Here is a 22,334-nt window from a genome sequence, read left to right as displayed (position 1 = left end):
ATTGGGTTTCCAAGGCTGTAAATCTTTACGGAAGTATGCATCTTTCTCCCGTGGAGTGGCTGGTGGGTTCAAACTGCCGACCTTTCGTTTAGCAGCTGAGCACTTTAACCACTGTGCCACCAGGGCTCTTTGATTTTCTCTTTACCAATTCCTAATCTGTTAAAGCTGTCCATTGAATTTTTTGTGTGTTTTCAAAATCAAGTTTTTTATTTTCAGAAGTTCCATTTGGTTAACTTTTAAAATCTTATAAATCATTCCTAATAGTTGCCCACTGCTTATTTATCTCTCTGATTTTATCCTTTATTTCTTTAAAACATTTCAGTAATAGTCATCGTATGTTGTCTCTGACATTTTCAGTAGCTGAAGTCCTAGGGGATGGGAGGAGGCTCTAAAACCATAACGTTGGATTGCCTACTGTGTTTGCTGGTCTTAGAATCTGGGTGTATAATTTCTTGACCTTCCTCTGTTAACATCTTCCTAAGAGGACTTGCTTTGCTGATACTGAGATCCAGGGGGCGCTGCCAACCTGGGACCATCTATGCCCCTTCTTAGTTTTGTTGTAGAATGCAGAAGTTCAGCTCTGGAATGTTGCTGCTGCCCCAAGGTTTGTTATCCAAGTGACAGTGCTGTTATCAGCATTGCCTTGGGGGAAGCCGTTTTCCCCAACATTATTTCTTGGGAGCTGTAACATGGGGGGAATAGGTAGTAGTAGCATCAGAATGAGTCTGACATCAGGGGGAATAATGACCAGGATCAGCTCAAAGCTGATTCCCACGAGGTAGAGGTCAGACTTACCTCCACTTTTCAACCTTTTTACCAATTCTGACACCAGCTGTCCCTCCCACTGCATTCTCTGCTTCTCTACTGGATTTGATAACCTGTTGCAATGGCCACACACAGAACTGACAGACGATACTTAGTTAAGTGGTTTATTAAGGAAGTAACTGGGTACAAGTGAGGATCAAGAAGCATGTAGACAGAGTCTCCTTTCTTCAGTGTAGGACAGCTCTTTCAGCTCCTCTCGGCCATGCAGGCCTCCTCTCAGCCCCCTCTAGGTAAGCTCCTCTTGGCCCCCTCAGAAAATGCAACTCTTGGCCTGACGTCTATCCCCACGCCCCCGCCCCCACTCTGTTGCACCTCCTTCCCCCCCGCCCCCCAGCCTGTCACCGTTGGCGCTCTGCTAGTGGGCCCCTCTGCCCCTCTTGGCTGTCTTCAACGTTACAGCCCTTAACCCATGTTATAGTTCTTTTAGGAGGTTCCTTGCCTCCTCTGCTGCTTCTCTCTTCCTTCTGCCTCTTTCTGTCTGAAAAACCTCTGTAGGGGTGGCTGCGCGCGCGCGCGCGCACACACACACACACAGAGTTAATTCAAGGCATGGCCCCTCCCAGTGGGGGCCACCAACTGACCAATCACCTCTTGGTAGGCCACAGATACTTCATTTGTATAGTAGGCAGTAGTCACCTAGCTTGCATAGTCTATAATCACTTCATTTGCATGGATATATCAACCAATCCCTGCAAGATGCATATCAATCACAGGGCAGGCTGCAGCCTAGCGCCAGATAAAAAGTCAAGTTATTTACCGCTTGCCTAGGAAATGTCAGTCAACGTGGACAAACATAAATCCTCTGGGGTAGAAAACTAGGGCAAAGGTAACTCCTCAGAGTTCATTTCTAGCTGAGTATACTCCCAGGAAGCCATCAGTGAGGTAGTCTAATTATTTACCTCAGGGAGTAGACTCCGAATATACGTTGACAAGGCCAGTTAGTAAGTGGTAGAGGCATGAACCTAGGCCTTTTGTCTCTCTATGCCATATACAATACTTACCTGGAAAAGAGAAGTTACCAGAGCTATGACCTGATCTTGGGTTGCTGATGGGTGGTACCTGAGCTGATTTTGAGGGGCACTTACCTGCCCTGAGAGTAGCAGTACAGTTTAGAGATAAGGAGTTTGGACTAGAACTGGGATTACGATGAGGCAGGCGAGGCCCACAGGGTACAAAATTTAAAGAGACATGCACTCTCAGGGTCGTGGTCATGGCTGGAACATCGGAGTCAGACTGCCTGGGTTGTATCTTTGTTCTGTCTGCTTTTAGTTGGTGATTGTGGGTAAGTTACCTAGCTCCTCTGTGCCCCAGCTTCCTTTTCTTTAAAAATAATGAGATAATAATAACGTTTGTCTCATAAGGTTATTGTGAAAAATGAGCATGTGATATGCATAGAAAGTACACAGTGAGAGCTCAATAAATGTTAACTGTTATTAGTCTGACATGATATACATCTCTGAATCATTTTGGGAACAAATGATAAACTTTCGCTATATGTAATTTCAGGGACCTGGCAAAGATGCTGAAGTAAGGCTGCCAGATTAAATAGCTCTACTGTGTTGGGGAGAAGGGAGTACTGTAGAAATCTGGAGGAAGAATTCTAATTTTCTAAGGAAAATAAATAACAATTTTAATATTCTTGGTTGTCTTTAAATAGTATGATTACTGCCACTAAAACAGTGTTAATTGTTTAGTGTAAACAACTGATACTTATAAAATAGAATACGTCAATAAATAAAACTATATTAAAGATGAAATTGAAGAGAAACTATAAACATTCAATTAAGTTGAACTTTTATATCATTTGATATAGTAAGGTTAATAGTAAGTACTTGTGTGGTGTTATTTTTATATTCCTCACAGTAGCTAGGACAGTATTATGGCACTTCGTAAACGCAGGTTATCAGTGGGCTACCATCTCCCAGTTCCCACCCCACCCCAGAGTTGGAAGTGTGTGGGGCCATATTTGTCTGGCATAATGTCTAGTGGATGTGTCTGTAGCCAGGAATATTGTATTTTCTGCATGTTACATTTCCTGCAGGACTGTGCTGTGCAGTAGAGTTGTTCTGCCCAAAATATCAGTAGCTTCCTTACAGAGAAACACTATCGTAGAAAAATAATAGGTGTAAAAATGGTGTGGCGCAGGTGCATGACCTCCTCTAACTTTACAAGGAGGAAGGAGAATCAAGATCAGCAGCCTAAGGCTGATTCCTCTGAGGTGGAGGTAAGACTTACCTCCTCTCTCCAACCTTTTTACCAATTCTGACACCAACTGTCCCTCCCATAGCACACACTATTTCTCTGCCGAGTTCGATAATACATTGCAACGGTGACACAGAACTCTCAGACAGTACGCAAGATGATGGGGTTTACTAGGGAAGTAACAGGTTATAGTTCAGGTTCCGTAATGCTCAGGATACAGTTATTCCACCAGGACAGTCTCTTCTTTGTCCCTTGGCCTCTGCCCCGCTTGGGCAATTGTTAAAAAGCTGTTTTAGCTCTGCTAATAAGTGCCCTTGGAAACTCTATGGGGGAGTTCTACTCTGTCCTATAGGGTCGCTATGAGTGGGAATCGACTCGACGGCAGTGGGTAATAAGTGCCCAGAGGCACACCCCACTCAACCAGTAAGCCTCGGCCCAGAGGCACTCACCTCTACTTCCATGAGTTGGCAAACCTAGCTCCACCAAGTGCGTAGAGACACCCTACTCTACCAGCAAGCTTCCTGCCAGCAAGCACTCAGCTTTCTTCCCCCGTGGACTGGGCCATCTCCTGCTGGTCTCCTGATTCTGTCGCCACTGTTTCTCTGTCACTCCTTCTCGCCATCTTTGGTGTTATGGCCTGCTCACTCGCACTCTCTCTGTCTCCTGGTTCCAGGAGCTTTTCAGCACAGGGATTCTGGGTCCTCTAGATGTGCTCCACTCTTGGCTTTTCTTCCTTGTGTGTTGGTGAAATCCTCTCCTGTGGGATACTTCATTTTAAGCCTAGTGGATAGCAAAATTGACCCATCCCTGTGTTAGGTTCCATAGACCTTATTTGCAGGGACCTGCCCCAACACAGGTGCCATGAACTTTATTTGCGTTGTTAGCAAGCCATCTAATCCCCTTGGTGGGCCACAGTTAACTTTATTTGTATAGTTCCACCCAGTCACTTGGCTGGGAGTTATAAGACCATGGCAAGAAGGGCCACATAAAAATGATCCATTGCACTGTGATAGGGGATTTTTGTTTTGTTTTGTGTTTCTTCTTTGAAATGAATATTAAATGCCTGGTAAGTTCTTAGTTAAGTTCTTAGTTGTTTTTTTTATCTCCTGAATAAGACATAGTCTCTGTCCTGAAGGAGTTCATACTTTTGTAGAGAAGGTAGACTTTGTTTGATAAGCCCAACAATAGAAATGTCTCTGAAGTATAGGGGCAGTAGAGTAGAGGGTTTCATTGCTTTTACTTGTGACTTTGACAGTTGCATTGTTTTGTAAGTTGCGACTGCAAGATTGCCAGTCATAAGGTACAGACATGATACATGTATGCTATATTCAGGGAGCTGCAAATAGTTTGGTATAGCTAAAAAAAAGGGTGCAAGTTATAGTGACAGTTGGAGAGGTAACATATGCTATACTAAGAAATTTGGTCTTTATAGTGTGACAAAAATTACCTGTAATGCTGGTTACAGTCTAGAGAGTCTGACTTGGTAGGGGCAGGATGGAGCCCAGGAGTTTTCTTTTGTAAATGAGCATTCTAGGTTATTAGATGCATGTATGTAGTCTACAGATTACACTTTGCTATGGGTCCAGCTTTTAAGCAGAAGATGACATCATATTTGTAAATTTTAGAAATAAAAATTCAGAACAGTGTATAGTCTTGACATTTGCTTTTTAATTTGATTACATTTACAAACAAATTCTAAACTGATTTTTTATAATCCACTAATGGATTGCAGTGGTTCTCAAGCCTTAGCATGCATCAGCATCACTTGGACACTTACTAAAGCAGATTTTGGGGATCCACCCCAGGTGTTGCTCATTTAGTAGGTGTGGAGAGGGGTCTGAGAAGTAGTGTTTCTGACAAGTTCCCAGGTGATCCTGATGCTGTTGGCTCTAGACCAAGTTTTGAGGACCACTGATTTGTAGAGGATCAATTGGAAGGAAATTTCCACGGGAATGAGGTTCTGTGAAGACAAGGATTTTTGTCAGGTTTGTTCACTGTCTGTTCTCAGTCCCTCTAACAGTATCTGGCACATAGGACATACTCAGTGATTACTTGTAGAGTATATAGCTTACTTCAGGGAGTACAGGAGCTTAGTCCCTACACTCTGCAGTAATACTGGTTGGAGGAGAGGACTTGAACTGAGGCAGTAGTAGAGATAGATTCAAAAAATGCTTCGGAAGGGAAGTTGACAGTAATGATAGGGCGTTGGAGGTGGATTCTGACTCCTCTGTGGTTCATTTGGGAGGCTAGGGGAGTAGTGATAGCAAGCACTTAGCAGCACATAGTATGTGTTTTTAACATTTGCTATCATCATGGAGGTCATTAAATTGAAGTGGTGGATTTCTGATTGAGGGTGATAAAGTGAAGCATTAAATTTAGAAAATTATGGTTTTAAAAACTATTTCCTAAAGCATTAATTACTTTTCGCCTTTTATTTTTGGCTCATAACAAGATAAGTTTGTTTTGGAAGGGGGAAAGAGATACAGAAGATTTAGGTGATAGCGAAGTGGTTTTTTTTTTTTTTTTTGCAGCCTTACTATATATTACATTCGTCGTAATGTGTTTTGTTCATCGTTGAAGTGCCTATTTTGTACTGTGTGCTGTGCTAGGTGCCCAGTTTACATAGATAAAATCACATAAAACTTGGGTTCTCAAAAAGTAGGGCTTTGCTTCCATTGGAAGAAACTAGCTGTTTTTAGTCTGGTATTTGCAGAAACTTAGAGTTACCATCTGTAGTTGAGTTTAGAGGTAATCTAATTCAACGTGTCCCCTTTTTTAGGTGAGAAAAATGTCAAAGAAAGATAAATGATGTATCTTAAAGGCCAGTTAGTCAAACCAGGACAAACTGGTTTACTGACTTCTGGTATAATGCTGTTACACAATTAATACCACCACCACTGATAATAACTAACATTTAGTGATCACTGACTTTATGCTAGCCTCAGTGATAAATGTTCTACACGACTGTCTTCGTTGCTATTATCTCTGTAGGAGTAGACTTCAGGCAGGTGTAAGTACTTGGCCTGCTAGAGGAATGATTGCCCTGGGAAATAAACCTTTAGTTTACTCTTCCAGTAAGCTGTCACGAATGTGCTGGAATTGTTACCAGTGTGTAGACATGAATCTCGAATTTCTAGAATGGCTGTAGGGGTCAAGAATTGATAAAAAACCCTCGGGAGTATGGCAGAGAGCATCTTGAAGTATCTGATCAACACCTGAGATGAGTTAGGCAATATCTAAGAGCAGATCCTGGAGGAGAATACAAAGTATGTGTGGGTTTGCATGTATGCGTGTGCATGTGTGTACATACAGGCATGCACACGCAGCCCTTGTTGGTAGATCCTTGTGAACAAAATGATGTTTCATTTGTATTTTCAAGGAACACTTTGTGACATTCTTAGGCAATTTTCTTACAGGGTTGAGGCTCTAGATTAAGTACTAAACCTAGTAGAGAGGAAATGTGTTAGGGAGAGGGATAGACTAGTTGCAGATATTTTCTTATCCTTCTTCCCTTTGTCTGCTGATTTTTTTCCCATCGTAGAACCAGGGTGACGTGAGAAAATGGAGGTGGTTAAGCAGTAAATGGAGGATTGCCAGTCCTTGGCATAATGGAAGAGGGAGGAAAATTTCAAGAAGTCTGGAAGACTGGCAAAAACCTCTTAGAGACCTTCAGACATTGTTTCTTATTCCTGTGTAGGATCGAGCACGTGAAAAGTTAGGCTTATCTAACTGGACGACTGCCTGTATAATGTTCCTCCTTGTTCTAATCAAGAAAAGATGAGTTTCTTCCATGTATGTTACTTAGAAGGCAAAAAATTTTGTATTAAGTAAAGATTTCCGTGAAAGTAGTTGAATAAACGTTTTTATGTTAAAAAGATAATTTTAGACTACTGAAAAAAAATGCTTATATGAAACTTCTAAATAATGCCTTATAATTAAAGAAATTACTGTAGATAATTTGTGGAAGATAAAAAGCAAGCAAATAAAAATTTTCTTCAGAACTCTAAAGTAACAAAATGTGGTTTGGTATTTTAAAAATTCCTTTTCATTATTGTTTACACTTAAATAAGAATTAGAAGAGATTGACTGATTTTGTGGCTGGACTAGTTTTGAAAATGGAAGAATTTTGTAAACATAAAGACTAATAGTAAGCAAAATGTGTTTTGTTCTATGTCATTATGTCCAGAGTCATCTTCTGTGACTTCCGCTTAGAAATGTGTGTTGTCCTTTCCTTTAGTTATGGGAGAATAAGCTAATGCAGTCTAGGGCAGTAGATGGATTTCATTCCGAAGAGCAGCAGCTTTTATTGCAAGTTCAGCAGCAGCATCAACCGCAGCAGCAGCAGCACCACCACCACCACCACCATCAGCAGTCTCAGCCGCAGCAGGCGGTGCCCCAGCCGACACAGACCCAGCAGGTCCTTATTCCTGCTTCACAGCAAGGTGAGACTGGATTTGTTTTCCTGCTTGCAACTTGGAAATGAAATTCGTACTTTGGAAAGAAGGGAACTATTCTGGGTTTCTTGAATCTTGTTTTTAAGAGGCACTTTGTAAACAAACAAAAAATGCTGATTTTGTTCCTCTTTTGACTGGCAGAATGTGTGTGTGTAGGTAGGTAGATCTATAAAATGTGGCTCCTATTGATGAATTTTTAGTTTTTTATATAGTAATGTCAGAGAAGTAATTCATGAGTTGAAACCCTAAGGTAATACTCAGATACGTTGTATTAACGTTTTCTTTTGAGAAGACTGTGTAGTGGATTTCGTAAAATCAGACCGGCAAAGGTTTAATTTGTAAAGTTTCAGTATTGTATACTGTAAAATAGTGATCTCTACCTGCTTTATGAAACTGGTATAGTCATTCAGTATGTTTGAGTTTTGTAAATATGTCTTAAACACTGGAAGATATACTTTGGCAATGTGAACACTCAATCTCATAGTAATTTATGTAAGTCTAAATTGACCGAATTATATTTATTTATGTGAAGAGGGAGTATATTCATATTTTAATATTTATGTGAATTTGATTTATAGATAAGAAAAGACTAGTTGATAGACTGTGTCCATAGTGCTTTCTACTATGGAAAACATTTTATAAATGTTTCATTGAGGCCTTGCAAAGGCTTTGTGAAGTAGCTCTTAACTCCATTTTACAGCTAAGCATAATCTGGGACATGAAAAGGCTAAGAAACTTGATCCATTATTTATAACAAGTATTTTCTTTGGCGACAGACATTCAGTTATAAAACTACTGGACATTCTAATTCAGTAAATCTTTTGAATGTTTATTGAAGGTAACTGAGAAATTTACTTTAAAGCATCCATTTAGTTACCTGTGTCATCTGAGAATACATGTAAGACTTAAAATTGGTAACGATAGACAGTACACCTTGTTAGGTTATTTTACTGTTTATATCAGGTAAGACTTTTAATATTTGATTTTAATCTGTACCTTGCATTCAGTAATACCCTTTTAGTTTATTTTGATGACTGTTCCTCCTATTGCCTTCAGACCTGGCACTAGGATTTTAGGTCATCATAGATCAAAATGTGATTTTCTTCACTCAGAGAATATTAGGATAATGGGATTATCTGTCTATTCTCTGAAATTTGTGGAATCAAACAGCTCCTTTTACACTTACGTAAGATTGCCATTATTTCTGATTTGCATTTAAAAAAAAAAACTTTTGTTGTGCTTTAAGTGAAAGTTTACAAATCAAGTCAGTCTGTCACACAAAAACTTAAGTACACCTTGATACATATTCCCAATTGCTCTCCCCCTAATGAGACAGCCCGCTCCCTCCCTCCACTCTCTCTTTTCATGTCCATTTTGCCAACTTCTAACCCCCTCTACCCTCTTATCTACCCTCCAGGGAGGAGAAGCCAACAACATAGTCTCAAGTGTCCACCTAATCCAAGAAGCTCACTCCCCACCAGCATCCCTCTCCAACCCATTGACCAGTCCGATCCCTGTCTGAAGAGTTGGCTTTGGGAATGGTTTCTGTCCTGGGGCAGTAGAAGGTCTGGGAGCCATGACCTCCGGGGCCTTTCTAGTCTCAATCAGACCATTAAGTCTGGTCTTTTTCGAGAATTTGGGATCTACATCCCACTGGTCTCCTGCTTCCTCAGGGGTTCTCCGTTGTGTTCCCTGTCAGGGCAGTCATCAGTTGTTGCTGGGCACCACCTAGCTCTTCTGGTTTCAGGCTGATGTAGTCTCTGGTTTATGTGGCCCTTTCTGTCTCTTGGGCTCATAATTACCTTGTGTCCTTGGTGTTCTTCATTCTCCTTTGATCCAGGTGGGTTGAGACAATTGATGCATCTTAGATGGCTGCTTGCTAGCATTTAAGACCCCAGATGCCTCTCTCTAAGGTGGGATGTAGAATGTTTTCTTAATAGATTTTATTATGCCAATTGACTTAGATGTCCCCTGAAACCATGGTCTCCAGACCCCTGCCCCTGCTACACTGGCCTTCAAAGCATTCGGTTTATTCTGGAAACTTCTTTGCTTTTGGTTTAATCCAGTTGTACTGACCTTGCCTGTATTGTGTGTTGTGTTTCCCGTCACCTAAAGTAGTTCTTACTTACTACCTAATTACTGAGTACTCCTCTCCCACACTCCCTCCCTCCCCCATCTTGTAACCATCAAAGAATATTTTCTTCTCTCTTTAGACTATTTCCTGAGTTCTTTTAATAGTGGTCTTATGCAGTATTTGTCCTTTTGCAACTAATTTCACTCAGCATAATGCCTTCCAGATTCCTCCGTGTTATGAAATGTTTCACAGATTCATCACTGTACTTTATTGATGCGTAGTACTCCATTGTGTGAATATACCATAATTTATTTATCCATTCATCTGTTGATGGGCACCTCAGTTGCTCCCATCTTTTTGCTATTGTAAACAGTGCTGCAGTGAATGTGGGTGTGCATGTATCTGTTCGTGTAAAGACTGTTACTTCTCTAGGATATATCCCAAAGAGTGGGATTGCTGGATCGTATGGTAGTTCTATTTCTAGCCAAATCGATTTCCAAAGTGGTTGTACCATTTTACATTCCCACCGGCAGTGTGTAACTGTTCAAATCTCTCTACAGCCTCTCCAACATTTATTGTTCTGTGTTTTTTGGATTAATGCCAGCCTTGTTGGAGTGAGATGAAATCTCATTGTAGTTTTGATTTGCATTTCTCTAATGTGCTTTTCCTCATGTATCTGCTAGCTACCTGAATGTCTTCTTTCCTGAAGTGTCTGTTCATATCTTTTGCCCATGGGTTATTTGTCTATTTGCAGTTGAGTTTTTGCAGTACTGTGTAGATTTTAGAGATCAGGCGCTGATCAGAAATCTCATAGCTAAAAACTCTTTCCCAGTCTGTAGGTAATCTTTTTACTCTTTTGGTGAAGTCTTTGGATGAGCATAGATGTTTGATTTTTAGGAGCTCCCAGTTATCTAGTTTTTCTTCTGCATTCTTTATAATATTTTGTATACTGTTTATGCCACGTATTAGGACTCCTAATATTGTCCCTATTTTTTCTTCCATGATATTTATCATTTTAGATTTTATATTTAGGTCTTTGATCCATTTTGAGTTAGTTTTTATGCATGGAGTGAGGTATGGGTCTTGTTTCATTTTTTTGCAGATGGATATCCAGTTCTGCCAGCACCATTTGTTCAAAAGACTGTCTTTTCCCCATTTAACTGTTTTGGGGCCTTTGTCAAATATCAGCTGCTCATATGTGGATAGATTTATGTCTGGGTTCTCAATTCTGTTCCATTGGTCCATGTATCTGTTGTTGTACCAGTACCAGGCTGTTTTGACTACTGTGGCAGTATAATAGGTTCTAAAATCAGGTAAAGTAAGGCCTCCCATTTTGTTCTTTTTCAGTAATGCCTTGTTTATCCAGGGCCTCTTTCCCTTCCATATGAAGTTGGTGATTTGTTTCTCCATCTCATTAAAGAATGTCCTTGGGATTTGGATTGATTTGCATTTTTTAAAGTTGATGGAAGTAACTTGTGATTATGAGAACTATCAAATCAGGAGAAAAAAACTGTAGATTTTCAAAAAGTAGGTTTTTTTCACCTAAATTTTATTTACTGTTGTTGAGAATATATACAACAAAACATTTATCAATGCAGCAGTTTCTGTGTATGTACGATTTAATGACATTGATTACATTCTTTGAGTTGTGTAACCATTCTCACCCTCCTTTTCTGAGTTGTTCCTCCCTCACTAACAAAATCACTGTCCCCTAAGGTTCCTATCTAATCTTTCGAGTTGCTCCTATCAGTTTGATCTTGTGTAGGTGGTTCTTAAAAGAGCATAATGCTCAAGGCAGACCTTTTTCACTAGTTAAGCTAAATTGTTGTTTGGTTTCAAGATGACTTCAGGGGATATTTTTGGTTGAAGGTTTAAAGATTATCTCAGGGCAGTAGTTTCAGGGGTTTGTTTACCCTTCATGGCACCAGAAAGTCTAGAGCCCATGAGAATTTCAAGTTCTGTTCTACATTTTCCCTCTTCTGATCAGAATTATCCTATGGAATCTTTGATGAAAATGTTTAGTAATGGTAGAGTACCATCCACTTCTGGTCTCATGGCAAAGGAGGCATTTGTTCATCGAGGCAATTAGCCACATATTCCATAGCCTTCTTCTATTCCTGAGTCTCCTTCCTCTTTTGCTCCAGGTGAATAGAGACCAAATGTTGTGCCTTGGGTGGCTGCTTGTAAGCCTTTAAGACCCCAGGCACTACACAGCAAACCAGGAGGTAGAACAGAAGCACTGAACACATTATTAGGCCATGTAACTGGGGTGTCCCATAAAGTCATTACCCTAAACCTTCAAACCAAGGAACCAAATCCCATGAGGTGTGTCTGGTTGTACATAAGTAGCCTCAGCAGCTGGTCTTTTTTTTTTTGGTCATTGTTGCAAATAGATCTATAATATAATTTTTGCCAATTCAACTTAAAAAAATTTTTTTTTTAAGCTCATTCTTAATGGGTTAGCAACTCCTTCCAATAATGGCATAATTCTATCAGTAAAACAGTTACTGCTGAGTCAGCAAGACGGGGTTAAATTATGTTTGAAAACATGATTCAGAAAGCACAGAAATGTGTATGTTTAGGTGTTACAGTCCTGCAGTGTAGAGAATGAATCTAACTGTCATATTTCTAAGTTCGCTGGCATCCTTAGTATCTTTTCTATTCATGTTTTCCAGTATACGGTGAGTATATCACAGCAGTTATTTGCCATAAAAACTTAAAATGTTCTGAGATACCAAATGATTGATTACATTTGAATGCAGAAAATGTGGAAAACATGGAAAAAGAAGCATTGTGTAGCTTTTCTGTGATTATGAAATAGCCTCCTGTTTCCTTATTTGCATGTGTGCCTGTGTTTTTTTGTAGCCACAGCACCACAAGTTATTGTTCCTGATTCTAAGCTAATACAACATATGAATGCATCAAACATGGTAAGATTCAGAGCTGAGCATTTTGGCTATACTTGTTTTAACTCACATTGTGACTATGCCTAGGTATGTTTATTAACAACATGAAGTTTATACAGGATGTGAGCAAAAACAGCATTTTTTCTTAGTTTCCTAAGTACTAGATTTTGCAGCAGATCTAAAGTTTAGCTTGATACTTAAACATTGAAGTCAGTAAAAATAAGCAGTGTTCCTATTAAAAATATGAAAAGAATTTGATGCTTTGTGGGAGCAATTTCATCCTCTGCTGTGTTTGGTAGGGGGACCCACCAGAGTAGTTATGCCATGTATAGTTCTTTTTTTAGAAGATCCATTAATTTCCAGAGGCTCAGTAAAGCTAAGAATTAAAAGCTTTTTGAAAATGAGACAAACTGGATAGATGAAGATGACTATTTTTAAGATTCAAACTTGAAAAAACTTTTGCTGTGATTTCACTGTAGTATAGCCTAATAAGTTTTATTAAAATATGTAAAAGGTATACATTAGGCTTTTGATATTTCTGAGAGATTTCACAGGTCCTTCGATTTTCAAATATCACTTAGAGTATATATGCCCCATCAAACGTACTGAAGTATAACTAAAAGTGAAAGAAAGCCATCTTTTCTTGTATGCTTAAAGTTTTTTTTTTTTTTAAATAAGGCAGTAAAACAAAGTCTGATTAGAGTAGCTGTTCCAGCAAATTCTAACAAGTGGCTTTTCCTTATTCTGTTTAAAATATAGAGACTATTAAAGTCTCTAAGGAAACCCTGGTGGCATAGTGGTTAAGTGCTACGGCTGTTAACCAAAGGATGGGCAGTTCGAATCCACCAGACACTCCTTGGAAACTCTATGGGGCAGTTCTACTCTGTCCTATAGGGTCGCTATGAGTCGGAATCGACTCGACAGCAGTGAGTTTGGTTTTTTGGTTAATGTCTCTAAAATCTCTGACATTTCATTCTTAAATTTAGCCAGAACTTAAAGCTAAGAATCCTTATTTTTAGAAATATCTCATAGTTTATGTAAATAATGCTAACAATGAGTTTTTTGTTTTCCTCCAGTTCCAGATTTTTTTATTAAAAAAAATCATTTCTGTGTGAGTAATGAGTTGTGAACCACAAAGCTCATCTGTAATTTCTATAACAGATAAAACAGGGTTCACCAACTACATAAGTGACTTCCTTCTACACGTATCAGCCATACAAATTCATACCTTGGCGGAATTCCAAATTTCTTTATGATTTTCCGAACTGCTAGGGAATTACAAAAATTGAAGTTTTTAAATTGACAAGTATCAAAGATTTCTGTTTGTACTTATAGTTCAAGTTATGAGAATCAGTTCTTTTGCATGAAAATCACAAACTCCCCTGCCTGTCATTTCTCAGAATAGTTTGTTATCTGAAACATTTCCATTTCAAGTCTGAGGCCTAAAATTTCTTTCTAATCCCTCTCCTTTAAGCCTCGCCTTAGGATCCCTACTTCAGCTGGTGTTACTAAAACTGTTTCCCAAGAAGGAACCCACATCATTTAAAATCAAATTTGGTAGAATCACCAGCAGTGGGCCCATCTAATTTCAGACAATTTTAAATATTGAGGGAGAACCTTTTGAACTGAAATTGTGATGAAAGAGACTGGGCGGAATCAGTGGCATATCTCTGATCGATTAGGTCTCATTGATTCTAAGTTGCTGTTGAGTAGACTATGATTCATGGTGACTCCATACGTCAGAGCAGAACTGTGCTTCATAGGCTTTTTAGTAGCTGAGTTTTCAAAGTAGATTGCCTAGGCTTTTTTCTGAGGTGCCTTTTTCTGGGTAGACTCAGACCGCCAACCTTTCGGTTAGCAGCCGAGCATATTAACAGTTTGCACCACCCAAGAACTCCCATTGATTCTAAAGAACAACATATTTAAACAGATCATAGGCCAGAGACTTCAATAAAATGGATTAACATTTATGTATATTTCAGCATTGTGATATTTTCATTGTTTGCTCCATGTTATTTTACATGTTGTGAAACATAGTCAAGATAGGCTCTTTACCAAGAAAACTTTTTTGTTTGCATTATTCTTGATTCAAAGAAATCTATTAAACGTAGTTTTGATTTTGCTGGTGGTTCTGTACGCTTTGGAAATGAACATATTGAAAACTTAGTGATTTTATGAAAACGTGAGATCCCCATTGCCTTTGTGTCAATTCCAAGCAATAACAATCCTATAGGATAGAGTACAGCTGCCTCCTAGGGTTTCCAAGACTCTAATCTTTATAGATGGAGAAGGCCACATCCTTGCTCCCACGGAGCTGCTGGTGGGTCTGAACTGCCAACCTTTCAGTTAGCAGTGGAGTGCTTAAGGACTGAGCCAAATGTGAGATAGTGATAATGTTAGATGGAAAGCTCTTTCAAGGAACTTATAATACAGGAGGGAAACCCTGATGGCGTAGTGGTTAAGAGCTACAGCTGCTGACCAAAAGGTTGGCAGTTGGAATCTGCCAGGTGCTCCTTGGAAACCCTGTGGGGCAGTTCTCCTGTGTCTTGTAGAGTCACTAGGAGTTGGAATTGACTTGTTGGCAATGTTTTTTTTTTTTTGTATAATACAGGAAAGGAGCACTGGTGGCACAGTGGTTAAGCACTAGGCTGCTAACTGGAATGTAGGCAGTTTGAACCCACCAGCCGCTTCATGGGAGAAAGATGTGGCAGCAGTCAGCTTCTGTAAAGATTACACGTTTGGAAACCCTATGGGCAGTTCTCGTGTGTCCTGCGGGGTTGCTGTGAGTTGGAATTGATGGCAATGGGTATAAAACAGGACCTTATCAAAGCAGTTTTACAGTTTCTCTTTATGAAATGATTGGTCTAATTTATTATTTATGTTTGGGTTATTTCATAAAAAAAGGAAAAAATTTCAGTAGTCTTTAAAGTGTGTTGAGTTATGATACATCACTCAACAAATGCTTATTGAGCACCTTGGATATGCAGAAGGTATGCATGTGATTATTGTGACATCTATGCCGTGTAGATCCATGGGGGAAAGATTGGACAGTTTGCTTCAGGGATCCAAGAAAACCTTATGAGGCAGTTCTGCTCTATCACATGGAGTCACTATGAGTTGAAGCTGACTCGACCACACCTAATGACAACAACAGCAATGCACTATAGACACTACTATGTCATTTTGCCAGCAGAGGAAGATCTATTACCTTATGATACAAGATCAAAAAAACTAAACCAAACCTGTTGCCGTCGAGTCGATTTCCGACTCACAGCGACCCCTATAGGACAGAGTAGAACTCCCCCCTATGGTTTCCAAGGAGCGCCTGGTGGATTCGAACTGCTGATGTTTTGGTTAGCAGCCGTAGCTCTTAACCACTGTGCTACCAGGGTTTCCTGATTCAAGGTAGGCACTTAATATTCCTAAATAATATTTCTCAGTAGTAAGTGATTGTCACTGTGTTTCTTAAACTTAAATTTCCTTTCATTTGCCTATATAGACAATATTTATTTTAAATTGGATAATTGTTTCCAGTGTAAAGATGGATGGATCTGGTAGACTAACTGAATTCTGGCAGCATAGTGGGAATTTCAAGCTCAAGATGTAGGAATTACTTAAATATATTCTTGGAAAGCTGTACCTAGCCCCTACACCAGATAGTAGTTGTGTCATTAACCTACTTCAGTGTAATTTTCCAAGTTTTGTTGACTTCTCTGGCATTAGCATCTGCAAAGCACAATTTTCCTTTCTATACTCTTACACAAACGTGTTTTTCCAAAAATTTATAGATTAGATTTGAGTATATGAACAGTTGATTGGATAGTTAAAGGGGGGGGGATTAAAAGGGAGGGGGGAAAACTAAATATAGTTATATAATATAATGAGATACATGGAAATATGTAGAGCACAGGATAAAAATTAGTGTATAAAAGAGTTGTAATTCTTTTGGAGGAGGGTAAGGGGAGAAGAGAATTCTTCAGAAATAGTAAATCAAGAATGTATCCTAAATATAAAGAAATTCGGAGTAGAATCCCACTCACATCTTCATAAGTAAATGGTCAGATGCAAGCTCCATTTTAAAATATAGAAATAAAAGTTTGCAACTTCTCTTAAGATTTTGAAGGTTTTTTGGTACTAATACAAATGTTTTTAATACATTCCACTTAGAATATAATATCAATATTATAGTTTTTTAATCTCTTTTAATATGGAATCTTAGAAGAATTGTCAGCCCTACTCCCAAGCTCTAGCTTCTGATACAGGGTTTTCTTAAAAGACATATGGATTCTAGTATAAATTTAAAAAATGATGAATTCTAAAACGAATACATATCTTTGTCTCATTGCATTATTGGAAAACAAGGAATTGTGGGTAGGGAAGCAAAGAATGGGAAAGGAAGTAATGAAATAGTTATTTCAAAATGTTGTGTAGCGTTGTTGCTAACGTGGGTGAGATTTCCTTAGAGCACCTCCTGGGGTGGAGGAGGACCAAAACAATTACATCGTTTTATTGAATTGATTGGCATAATTAAGTACCTTATTTAGGCTTTGCAGTCTTCGTTGTACCATTTTTAAAAATAGGATTTAGCCTTATTAGAGCTATTCATTGTAGTATGTACTAAAACAATAAACTTCAAATGCTATTAAAATAGGCTGAAGATAAACTGAGCTGCTATTAGGCACATGGGTGATTTTGAGTTTTTTTTTTCTTCTTGATTTTTAGAGTGCTGCTGCTACAGCTGCCACCTTGGCACTCCCTGCAGGTGTAACTCCTGTTCAACAGATATTAACAAATTCAGGTAATTGGGAATAACGGAACAGTGAATTGCACCATCTGGTCTTCATCGTTTGTCTTTATTAAAAAATAGAAAATCTTAATATTGTTTTACCATTTGGTATAGGTTATGAAAATAACATTATTTGAGGGCTATAGCACATTAAACTGTAAATCATTGCTGAGGATGCAGTAGAGAAGGTGAGACTTAGTACTTCAGCTTTTGATCCTTGAATGAGGATTTTATTTATTGAAAGAAGTATGATTTATGATTATATAGAAACATGCATTTACTTAGGTTTTTGCTAAACATGTTTAATATGAAAAATGAGTTAAAGGATCCTCACTTGAACTAATTGGTGATATCAAACTAAATTCTACAGACTGCTAAGAGCAAATTTATATTATTCTGTTACATGTAGTAGCTCAGCGTAGATTGACAAGAGACCAATGTTTATTTACCCTTTGATTTTTTTGCGTGTTTATGTTTAAAGAATTTATTTACGTAGATGTTAAGCATTCTCCCTATAATCTCGATTTTATAGTTTATGTGTCAAGCAAAGCTTACCAAACCAAGCCCTATGTTTGTTAATTTCTCATTTTGTGAAGAACAAATTAGTGACTTGTGATGCTACATAATTTACTGAGATATAATTGTTTACTTTTTAATTAATTCATGATTCTGGGTTATCTAAAGCAATATTTTTTTAGAGAAATTTGGTTTTACACCTATAAGCCAGTCATATAGTGTTATGTGGCAGTGATAATTGGTTCAACAAACTTTTACTGCTTTTAAGCAATTTTGAAGGTAATATCTTGGTTCAAGATATTAAATGAACTGTTACGTTTTCATTTCTTTAAAGCTTTAAAAATGAAGAGTGCCTGAAACATCTGGCCTTACTTCTCTCATGACTTCTAATGTGCTAGCAAAGATAATTTAAACTTTTAATCAAATTTCATAATCCGTTGTTAAACCATATTGGAAAACAGAGAAGTAAGTATAACACATATGGAAAAGAAAACATTTTAAGCAATGTATTTGAACCTGGAGGGTAGTCAGGGAAGGTGAGGATTATAGTTGGTGTGGCAGATAGCCCTTAATAAAGTTGTTCAGCTTCTTACTTGATTATTTCTAGGGCCTTTTGGTGGTTTGATATATGAATTCAGTTATTTTGAATTATTTTGAAATTGTTAGTGCTGAAATAGTGACTGGAAATACATCCTTCCCTCTTCAGGCCAGCTTCTTCAGGTGGTCAGAGCAGCCAATGGTGCCCAGTATATTTTTCAGCCTCAGCAGTCAGTGGTTCTGCAGCAGCAGGTTATACCACAGATGCAGCCCGGCGGAGTACAAGCTCCTGTTATACAGCAGGTAAAAGGATCTACGATCACCACGGGGTTCTTTTTTCTTCCTTCCGTACAAACTCCCTGAGTGGTTCGGCTTTTCCAGTGGCTTCATCTTAAATTCTTCTCCAGTGCTCCATATCCCACTGTCCTAAATTCCTCATACACACCTCACAGCTTAACTCAAATTCAACATGTTTAAACTTAAATTGTTATCCCTTCTCATTTTTCATCTTTTCCCGAACCACTCTCCCATCCAGCCTCCTCATTCAGCAGTCACTCGACAAGCGTTAACTATCTGGCTGTGAATCATGGTCTTTGCAGGGGGCTGGGGATTTAGGAGTGCATGAGGCAGGCACATCCCGATAGTTTCCTATTTCCTGGAAGAGGGCGATTATAGACCTCCCTCTCCTTTACCGCCGGTATCCAAGGTATCATGAAGTCCAACCAGTTCTTAATAGTTCTTTGTTTTACTTGACATGTTTGCAACTAGTTTTTTTCCCCCTCTTGTTTATGCTCTCATAATTTCTCACTAAAGTACTGTTTTATCTTTCTAAGTGATTTCCAAGCTTCTAGTCAGGTACCCCTCCTAACCTGAGTGCCACTCTTTTTATAGAGTCATTTTTCTAAAAATGTTAACATCTTTTAATAAATTCCTATTGGAAAATGTCTAAACTTGTCAGCATGGTTTATAAGATCTTTAGGATCTTGTTTCTTTGAATGTCCCGGGGTTAATTCTTGCCATGTTTCTGAAGTTTTTATGTGCTGCAGGTTTTGTTTAAAATCAAGGTTAATATTTGCACCTACTTATGGGCCAGGTGTTATACTGTTGCACTGTGAGGACAATGATGAAAGAGGAATCGTTATTTTCTTGGGGAATTTTGGTACTTTACAGAGTACAACAATGTCAGTATGACAATACAGTGATAGAGGTAAGATTAGAGGAAGAACAGTAATCCAGCCTACTTACAGCTTTCCAAAATTATAAGTTGCTCTCACTTCTGGGTTTCAGCTGATGTCATTCTTTTTTTTTGAATGCTGCCTTCGGCCTTCTTTCTAGTGCCCCTCTCTACTCTATCTAAACAAGTAAGCAAACCAAACAAAAAAGCCTGCATTTTCTTAAAGCACAAACACAGATTCAGATATTACTAGGAAGGTGTGATGGTTAAGATTGTGTGTCAGCTTGGCTGGGCCATGAATCTCAATGTTTATATGTGGTCACTCTTTTGATGGAATCTGCTGTGAGTAGCCAGTCAGTTTAAAGGGAGTTTCCTTGGAGATGTGGCCTGCATTCGAATATGAGCATACATTCTGGATTTTTGCTCACTCTGCATCCTGTGGCTGCATCCAGTTTGCCTGACCTCCAGTTCTTGGGACTTGAGCTATCAGCTTACCTGCTGATCTTGGCCTCGCCAGCCCCTGCAGCTACATGAATCAGGAGAAGCCTGGTGGTCTTGCCTGCCAGTTGTGATTTTCACAGCCTGTGAACAAGAGCCCTGCTTTCCAACCTGCTGCTGCTGATCTTGGGTTCCCCAGCCCCTACAGCTACTTGAGTTGGGAGGAGCCTCTGTCCTAATCCGTGGACTTGGCAATCGTGTGAGCTGTTTCTTTGATAGAAACCTCTGTCTGTATGTGTACACATTACTGGTTTTGTTTCTCTAGAGAACCCAGCCTAAGACATTTGGTACTGAGAGTGGTTCCAGAGAAACAAAATTGTAAGGATGTTTCCTAAATTGGTTCTCAAGTCAAGCTAGTCTTACAGATGTTGACTTTGCTTCCAGCAGTAGAGAGGGCACGGCTAATCCATGGTGATGGTGGAGACACAATATACAAAATATCAGCACCAATAGATGAGGTATTGGTGAAAGGCAAGGCTCTGGGTGAACACATGTGTGGTATCTTTCTGCAGTTCTGTCGGAATGAGAAGTATAAGGAAGCTGGTTGGTTGGTCCTACTTGTGCTAGATGAACTGGTGAAACAGAGATGTTCTCAGGGCTTTAGAATGAAAGCTCAAGTGCAGCATAAATGACCTCAAGGCTGTTACTTGTGCTTTGAAAGGAAGCCTTATTTCTTGTAACAGAGCTGAAACTGCCGAAAACTAAACCCAGAGCCTTATTGTAAGAGTGGCTGAATTACGATGCCAGTTTGCCAACCTCGAGAGGTGCTTGAAAGTAAGGGCATTGATTGGGAAGAAATGGGGTCCTGAAACTTGGGATGGGGACATACGGGCAGATGATCAGCGAGCTGGGAGTACTGAGCCCCTAAATTCCATTGAATCATTCCTGCCAGCAGAATTACTCCCATCTGAAGAGATTACTTCATGTTTGTTGGCTAAACCACCCTGCCCAAAAACACTGTTAGCTCCTCTGTTCCCATCTAATGAGATTAGCCCTAGCCCAGCTGTCTCTAAAGAGCCCTTTTGTGAGTTATTGCCTGGAGCATCACCTGAGGCAGATGCTTCACAAGACATGCTGAATGTTCTCAAGACAGTTCCACACTACCAGTTCTGGCTTCCAGACCTGTAACTAGACTTAAGCCCGAGCAAGCCCCAAAAGGTGAAGTCAAAGTGTGATCCAGGAGGAGGTACACTACACTCCAAAAGAACTGCTTGACTTTTCTAATATGTACAAATAGAAACCTGGGGTATATGTGTGGGAATGGCTATTAAGATGGATCAGTCTGAGTTTATTGATATAGGTCCACTAAACACAGATTCTTCATTCATTGTTTCAGCTCAGGAAGTTAGGAAAGGATCTAATAGTTTATTTGGTTGGGTTGCTGAAGCATAGATTACACAGTGGTCTACACTAAGTCAAATTGATGTATCAGACCTACCTTGGTATAGTGTAGAAGAAGGTATCCAAATTGGCATGCTGGAGTGGATTTATCAGGTTAGACCCACAGACCCACACAAGTGGAGTGCCCAGAGGACACATCTTTTACCACAACTGTGAAGAACAGATTTGGAAGGGAGCTCCAGCGTCCTTGAAGATGACTGTGATTGCTGTTTTGTGTAAATCAGATTTGACAGTTGGAACTGCCCTAACTAAATTAACACACCTAACTACAATGGGGTTGATTAGACCCTCTGGTAGTAGGGGCCAAGTGACTGCACTCAATTGACAAAAGACAAGATGGGCCTGGTTACAGTAATAGACAATGGAGTCAAAGCGGTAATCAGAATAGTCTGACTTGTATGGACTTACAGTGTTGGGTGCTTAGTCGTGGTGGCCCCAGGAGTGAAATAGATAGGAAATCTGCTAAATATTTACTTGATCTATACAAACAGATGAATTCTAGGTCAGGTGAAGAGCAGTCTAGCTTGAATCACCAGAACAGAGAGTCATGGTCCTGCAGTCAATTTCCAGATTTGAGCGAGTTTAAAGACCCACAACCGCTTGAATGAAGGGGAGGCCAGGCTTGAGGAAGGACTCCAGTACACTGCCAAAAATTTTTACTGTTAATCTTTTTCCCAGCCTTCCCCAGAGGGATCTTTGGCTTTTTGAGAATTACTGGATACTGGCTCTGAATCGACACTAATTCCAGGAGACCCAAAATGTCACTGTGGCCCACCAGTCAGAGTGGGGGCGTATGGAGGTCAGGTTATTAATGGAGTCTTGGCTCATGTCTGTCTCACAGTAGGTCCATTGGATCCCTGAATCCATCCTGTAGTGATTTCCCCAGTTCCAGAATGCATAATGGGAATAGATACACTCATCAACTGGCAGTACACCTTCATTGGATCCCTGACAAATAGAG

At 39.5% G+C, this 22,334-nt stretch overlaps 1 protein-coding gene and 1 non-coding gene across 2 annotated transcripts in view; both read left to right on the top strand.

Annotated features, from left to right (window-relative positions):
• Nucleotides 1-22,334, top strand: part of GTF2A1 (general transcription factor IIA subunit 1) — a 57,710-nt gene that overhangs the window by 10,172 nt on the left and 25,204 nt on the right. The window contains exons 3-6 of the mRNA XM_049899782.1: nucleotides 7,265-7,469; nucleotides 12,421-12,485; nucleotides 17,184-17,259; nucleotides 18,470-18,603. Of these exons, the coding sequence (XP_049755739.1) occupies nucleotides 7,265-7,469; nucleotides 12,421-12,485; nucleotides 17,184-17,259; nucleotides 18,470-18,603 (480 nt within the window). The remainder of the gene's footprint in view (nucleotides 1-7,264; nucleotides 7,470-12,420; nucleotides 12,486-17,183; nucleotides 17,260-18,469; nucleotides 18,604-22,334) is intronic.
• LOC126084867 (small nucleolar RNA SNORA79) lies at nucleotides 8,510-8,653 on the top strand. Its single transcript, XR_007519101.1, has one exon. It is a non-coding gene; the product is annotated as a small nucleolar RNA SNORA79 (small nucleolar RNA).

This window comes from Elephas maximus, chromosome 10 (assembly GCF_024166365.1).
Source record: "Elephas maximus indicus isolate mEleMax1 chromosome 10, mEleMax1 primary haplotype, whole genome shotgun sequence".
Lineage (NCBI taxonomy): Eukaryota > Metazoa > Chordata > Mammalia > Proboscidea > Elephantidae > Elephas > Elephas maximus.
This window is presented reverse-complemented; position numbering and strand designations above follow the sequence as displayed.